General features: G+C 32.4%; 1 protein-coding gene and 1 long non-coding RNA gene across 5 annotated transcripts in view; one reads left to right on the forward strand and one right to left on the reverse strand.

Annotated features, from left to right (window-relative positions):
* Positions 1–352, forward strand: part of LOC112504438 (receptor-like protein 6) — a 2,682-nt gene extending 2,330 nt beyond the window's left edge. The window contains exon 2 of the mRNA XM_025108378.1: positions 332–352. Within this exon, the coding sequence (XP_024964146.1) occupies positions 332–352 (21 nt within the window). The remainder of the gene's footprint in view (positions 1–331) is intronic.
* Positions 353–1,501: 1,149 nt separating this feature from the next.
* LOC112504439 lies at positions 1,502–2,516 on the reverse strand. Of its 4 annotated transcripts, XR_003068202.1 has the most exons (5): positions 2,479–2,516; positions 2,323–2,369; positions 2,189–2,226; positions 1,701–1,847; positions 1,502–1,605 (listed from the first exon to the last, which is right to left on the reverse strand). It is a non-coding gene; the product is annotated as an uncharacterized LOC112504439 (long non-coding RNA). The 4 variants fall into 4 exon arrangements; XR_003068200.1 differs by having other exon boundaries at positions 2,189–2,369; XR_003068201.1 differs by lacking the exon at positions 2,479–2,516 and having other exon boundaries at positions 2,323–2,425.
* Positions 2,517–7,340: the final 4,824 nt, after the last annotated feature.

Below are 7,340 nucleotides of genomic sequence, written 5' to 3' on the forward strand. Positions count from 1 at the left end.
TGAACATGCGAGTGCCCCACAACTTGAAGTTGATGGAGAAGAGGGGAGTGTATTTACATGGAAAGTGGTGATGTTGGGATATGGATGTGGAACCCTAGTTGGATTGTTGTTGGGATATTTCATGTTATCAACAGGAAGGCCAAAGTGATTCAATGCAATTGCTGATGAAATAGAGCATGTGATCCAAAGAAGGCAAAACAAGAGAAGATAAATCATACATATTGGGAATTGAGATTAGGTACGTGTTTCCCATGCATGTCTTCTTTTCTATAAATGTCAACAAAATTAATGCTTGTTATTTTTCTTTTTTGAAATTTTAGTTATGACGCAGGTTGGGATGGAGCTATGTTGAATTATCCTATATATGCATGTTTGGAATCATGTTGTTATTAAAGCTTAGAAATAATTCGTTAGTTAGTTTATGTCCTTGTGTCGTACGTTGGTCATAAACTCATATTTGTATAACATTAATATTTAATTTGAAGTCAGATAATATATGTATCAAATAAATAATTTAAGACCTCGAATATATTTTTTAATCATTCACTCTTCGGTTTTGTATTTAATTAGCTATGTTTCGTGTCTCTTTATACCTAAGTCATAACATAAGAGTATGTAGATAGCAACAATTAGTGTTTTTATCTATCATCAATGGTAGGGGCAACAACGTGATGTGCGATTTGGAGAATAGACAAACGATGGAGCGACGAGGAGTGGCGAGGGGGAGTGATTCAGTGTTTGGGGTTTGAATGTCATAAGGTATGAGAACAGTATAATTGTTTTGGGTTCATTTTAAAACCTTCCTAGTCAGTTACAGATAGCTTTGTTTTGGGTTAAAATGATGTAAGCACTAATCTAACGACGAGTAGTGGAATGGAGGTCGGTGAGGTAGGGGCATAGGTGGGGGTGGGTGGGGTGTGACACCCCCTCGCCACCACCACAACCACCAATACCACCATGCTACTAGTTATTTTCGTCATCACAGCTGCCAGCCCCACCCTTCTCCCAAACAAAGATGGAGATTCCATTACAATTCCTACCAACCAAACGCGTGGTCGAATTCCATTCCAATTCCTTCAAAGTCGAATTTTTTTGACGGATTCCAATTCTACCGAATTCCGTTCTGTGAACCAAATGCCCTCTTAGATAGTTGTTTATACCCTGTTTCACATTGGCTTTTTCTTGAGTTCTAATGTACCTAGCTATATAGTCCATAAATTMAAAAAAAATTAGAAAAGAAATACTAAACATGCAACTATATACAAAATGTTTGTTAGAAAAGCGTGATAATTAGAGACAAGTTACCAATCCCCAGTTTGTAATATTATGCAATTACTTTGCGTATATAGAAATGGAATTGGCGTTATTTGGTTAGTTCAAAAGCTTATGAAACTCTGCTACTATTTCCAAAAATTACTAGAAAATGAAATTAATGAAAACAAATGAAAAKAACCTATATACACATGCATCAAATGAAATTAATGAGGTAATGTATTGAAGAAGGATGATTCAAGAGGATATGGAGTCAATACCTTTTGCTTAGGTCCATTCCCATTGAAAAGAGGAGTCGGTTGATTAAAGAAGCTTACTTCAGTCTGTCTCCACCTGCATTACAAGCCACATAAACCACAGGATACAAACCTAATTAATCTACTTTCAATGAAACCAGGTCTTACCCATAACCAAACAACTAAACGCACCTTCAACAAGTACCCGAAATATTGCAATCATGCCATCTATRATTTTACACTTCTCGGCATCTTTTTCTGCATTGTGTGTGGATAGTGCTCGCACCAGATACCATGTGCACTGTAGAAGTCGAAAAACCAAGAACCGCAATTTCCTAACTTCACAATCAATAACAAATTAAGATCATATATATGCATCAAATGACCCAAGTAGCTAGAAAGCTAATTGAGTGAATTAAGAGAATTACAAAATGGCTCTGCTGAAAAGACACATAAGACATTGAAAGAAATAAAGCAGAAAGTGAAACTACTCACGTCTCACTTGTTAAACTAAAATAACCATCAACAATTTTACCATGCTTACTACTGCAAGGAACAAGAGAGCCTTGTCAMATATATTTGCCATACACAGATGGTGACTASAAAGGAAAGCWTCCATYAAAACCATGATATAGAGAAGGAAAATGCATGATCATGAAGGAATCAAATATGACAATTACCACAAATGTTCCCAAACGCTCCAAATGTTCACCTAAACCTATAAACAAAACCATGATCACTACTCATGCTTAAAACATACAAATAAAATCCATTGATCTGAAGTGATCAGAACTTCCATTAAGAACTGCCAAACCTTAAGGTGCCATATGATCCACCAACCGATGAATATTGGAGCAGTTCCTGTATCAATAACTAGCATGTGTGTGGTCATGCTGGCTGAAACTTTTAGGAGAAAAGATCGATAAAATAAAAACAGGTAGACCAAATTAGAAGCAAATGAAAGGCATACTCAACCAACAAGAAGAATGGCACACATGCTTCATACCAATCAGCAGCTACAGAAACAAAAGATGGCACTCGGTCATGGGATTAAGAGAAAAAATTTCCTAAGACAAAGATAAATAAACCACATCTGTTACTTTGACKATTTTTACAAAAAATCGTAATTTGACAATTTTTACAAGATTGCCTTMTAAGATATGAAAGAAACAAGAAAGGAGTACTTATAAATAACAAAGATGGCGGAGTACAAGATATAAAGTGCAAAGGGTCAGATTTTGCATTTAATAGTATAAAAGACAACTAATTGAAGGGTAAAATAGAAATGTAGAACAATGGCAATGAAGAGGATTTTCCATATCTTGGGTAGTTACTATTAAAAATCATCAGGGATTTGCCAATACCCCTTATCCATTAACAGCCCTCAAGCCATAATGCTTCCTCCAGCCTCTCGTTGAACCTTGAAAACATTGCAGCCAACTGCATCAGATGCAACTACATAAATAAAGATAAACAATACAATTGTGTCATTATAAAATTCAAGGAAGAATAAACAAGTTTATAGTAGTTAATTTCACCAACAGAACCTCAAAAACCCTGATAAAAAAAACAATCAAATTCAAAAAGAAGAATACATTTTGAAAAAGGAGAGAGAATGAAACCTGGAGGTGAGTGGCGATGAGAAAGACAAGTGGGGAAAGAGGCGACACGGGCAACGATGACAGTGACCACTTCTATTCTGCATCAAGAACCTAAACACATTCGTTTCAAAACAATCTTGGATATCTTTGCGAAATATGGGTGCATCAAGAACCCTAACACCTATTTTGCATCAAGACCCTTAACGCCTTTGTTTCTGATATGTTGCCGATGGTGCTTCATTGAAGAGGACGARGATGAGGGGGAGAGAGATATGGCCTCCGACAAAGATGATCGTGGGTTAGGTTTCTGTACTGTATTTATAGATATCTACCTATGTTTATAATGGTGAGTAAACTACAAATTTGGTCCTTGTAGTTTGTTGGGAATAACACTTTTAATCTCTACACTTTTAAAATTACAAAATGACCATTGTGGTTTGTAAAAGCGTCCGAAACCATAAAAACTTGTTAAATAAAAAATATTTTGGTCTTTTTATAAATTTCATCACATTGTTCTTTAAAAAATAAATAAAACTTAAATACATGGACCAAAAAACAAATATATATACATATACACACACGTCTCCGCTTTATAATTCAAAACCCTTCATTTTCTATTACATCAACATAATTTAGGACTCATATATGTTGCTGTAGAATAAATCCTGGCAATTTGCAATTTTGAGAACCCATTTGACAGTTATGGAGAACCCATATTGGAGCCTGGTGCAAATTTCTAGAACCCATCTTGTAGCTTTTGACTGTTATGGAGTCTTCCGATGAATTCTTCGTCATCCACTTCACTTTCGCTTGCCAAACACTACCAAAGAAATGACTTTTATCCACAAAATGATTAAGGAAAATTTTCGTAGGTAATCACCAAATGATCACCTAGAAAAATATTAATGGTTCGGCGGAATTCGATATTTTTCGAAAAAAAAATGCCAACGGATCACCCAAAATATATGTCGGTAATCTATCACGGATTTAAATTATCCACGAATTTTTGTAATGTTTGTGAGGAATCATCCTTTAATGCAGATTTCCTAAGAAAAAATCTATAGGAAAACCAATGCCAATCATTTATCATCTTTGTTCCCTCCCCCTAACGCACCCCTTTCCTTTTGATTTGCACTCCAAAGTAGATCGAACCCAAAATTAATGACTCTTTTGAGGTAGTCAAAGGGACCAAAAAAATGCATAATAATTAAAGAAACGATGAAAAAGACTAAATTCTCCCTGAATTGACGACTCTTTTGACGATAGTTAGTAAAAGGGACCAAAAACGCTTAAAGTGGTAACCATAGTTACTAAAAATGTAATCGTTTTTAATTAGGACACAACTTGATAACAAATGGCAWCTACAAAGACAAAAAATATAACTTGGGGCGTTTGGTTAGAGGTGTTAGGCAACAATTAATGAGAATGATAATAAAATAAAGTTGTTTGGTTTTATTTAATAAAATGGTTCATTCTCTCATATGCCTAGATTTTCTTTCCAGTTAAACTGGAGGAATGAAAAGTGATTTCCATTTTCATTATTTGTCATTTTCATTTTTATTTTTCAGTCTGAACCAAACAAACCCTTACTCATAAATATATATTGAAAATATGGAATGGCGGAACAGAAAAAATAGGTATCATTTGGGTTTGTTCATCAAAAGTTCAAAAAAAAAAAATTAAAAAAAATCAAACTAATTTTCTTATTTTGAAGAAGTAAGTTTTTGAACTTTTTTTACATGAAAAGATCATTAAATGTTCTCTTTTTGAATGATCAAGTGACTGAACATTTTTTTTTACAAATAAATTATAGAATTTCCCGAGATTAGTTAATTACACCATGTTTATCCAAAAAAAACTACCTATGACCGGCTAAAAAAAATCAATATCTAAGTCAAATATCAAAAATCATCGATATAATTAAAAATATAATTTTATTTTACCCTAACAATTAATAAAATTAAAACTTATAAGTTTTTTTTTCCTTTTATTATTTTTAATATATGTTTTTGTTTGAACTTTTCCTTTTTAATTTATTTGCATGATCTAGAAATTATATAAATAAACTAACATGATCAATCAATGATTAAAAATATAATTTTATTTTAATGTTTTTTATTTAACGGTTTTCACATCCTTCACATTCTAATTTACAGATGTGACACCTATGTATTATTACTTACGTTGTTGTATATATGATGATTGAAACATTGTTCCAGTTTATTTGATAAAAACATTAATTATTTTCATTAATTAATATTTACATGATACTCATGACAACCATTATGCATACAAAAACATGCATGACAATCACTACACATATTATTATTTACATAACACTCATTACGTAAAATATTTAGAAAAAAAACCTTAATATTAAATTGTTAAAAAATTTAATGAAAAAACTTATAATAACCTATCTATATATAAATGAAATACCTATGACAATTGAATACAACTAAATAACAATTATGATTTACTATCAGTGTAACTTTTATTTACCTTATAATTGTATTTCAGTTTTCCCATGAACTCCTAATACTCTAGATGACCATTCAAGTTTAACAGAAGACAACTCTCGTTAATCATGGTTAGGTGCAAGGTTTCTATTTTACACTTCCAAGTTCATATATATATATATATATATATATATATATATATATATATATATTATATAAATATATATAATATAGGGGCTGGTTCAAATGTTAACCAAGATTATTGTGTTAACTTTGTTAACCAAACTTGGTTATTGATTCTTACAATAAACGGTTGTGATTAATAATGATAACAAATTAATTTTTTAAATTTACATTTCAAAAAACATATGTGAACAAAGGGGAAAAGGGTATTTAGGTAATTTATTTTTTTATGTAACTCCCGTATCATTAATTGGGAGTTACAAAATCAAAAAATCACATTATTTTTGTTAACGTAAGAACCATATGAACACACACACACCCCCTATATGGCAAGTGTCAAGGGTGTCATAGGGACAACACTTTTGAGTCAAGTTCAGAAGCTCTGAGTCTTGCTCAAAAGTTTTTGGTAATGTAATGTTGTTGGCTCATAGCTTCTTTCGACTCTCAAGCGCTTCGGACTAAGGAGTCAAAGTTTCTCATTCTAGAGGGATTTTGACTCTGAAGCGTTCAGTTTTTTTTATTTGTGTGTAGTTTTGGTAATTGCCACTAATTATCCCAACAATAATTTCCATTTTACGTGGAGATATTATTGACATTAATTTAAAAACCGTTATGATTTTCTAAGTTTAAAAGAAATTGAACTTTGTTAACACCTTTACTAAAAATTTGAGCTTATTCTCTAGTCGTTTTCGTAAAACTCAAACGGATTAAAATCAAAATACAACTTGCAAAAACGACGAACTCACAATTGTTTATCCAAGTTTTTTATATTGTTTTACGCAGGTTTATTGAGATTCCTCCGGTAATCCGGTAGAAGGGCAAAAAGGCATCATTTGGTTTTTAGATTTTTACAAGCGTGAACAGAAAATATTGATGATATCCACATGTCAGCTACATATTGGCACAGACATTCCAACTTCTTAAATAATTATTTGACTTTGTTTCCTTGGTCAAAATGTGAAACCTCAGGGTTTCCAGTTGTTCTTAAATTTCGATCTGCACATGGTTGTTGTCGTTTACTTCAACCAGACTCAACAATCTTCTTCGTGATTGCCTTTTCTGCATTAATCCCCTCTTCACTGGTTTTTGGGATTATATAATTGGGTATTATTCACCGACTCCATCCACCTCTGATCCTCTTCTTTATGATTTATGGCTTATTATTTGTGTTTCTGTTTAGCAGTGTGATTTTAAAAATAAATAGAAGAAAGAAAGGACATGGTAACGAGAAGTGATATRATTAGGTTATAAAATACCCTTTTCGTTTATAAACAAAACGTTTTAGCGTTTTACTTGATCACTATCCAACTCATGTTTCCACATTCTTAAGGGTCGCTGATTCATGCAGTTAGGTTACTTTTCTTGATTTTCTTAAAAGATTCATCTTGGGCTAATAGTCACTTTATATTTGAACACCTCTGCTTCTTTCTTCATTTCCCTTGATCATATTACCATTTAAATTTTAAGCCTATGCTTCATTCTCCTTTTCCCCATATATAAACTTGTCAGACCAAGGGAAGAATGTTCATCATATGATTGTTTTTTGTTGGCATAGGAACCATGTGTAATTGGATACTGTTTCTGTTTTT

The sequence above is a fragment of the Cynara cardunculus genome, unplaced genomic scaffold, assembly GCF_001531365.2.
Source record: "Cynara cardunculus var. scolymus isolate 2C unplaced genomic scaffold, CcrdV1 Un_Scaffold_5610, whole genome shotgun sequence".
In the NCBI taxonomy this organism is placed as follows: domain Eukaryota; kingdom Viridiplantae; phylum Streptophyta; class Magnoliopsida; order Asterales; family Asteraceae; genus Cynara; species Cynara cardunculus.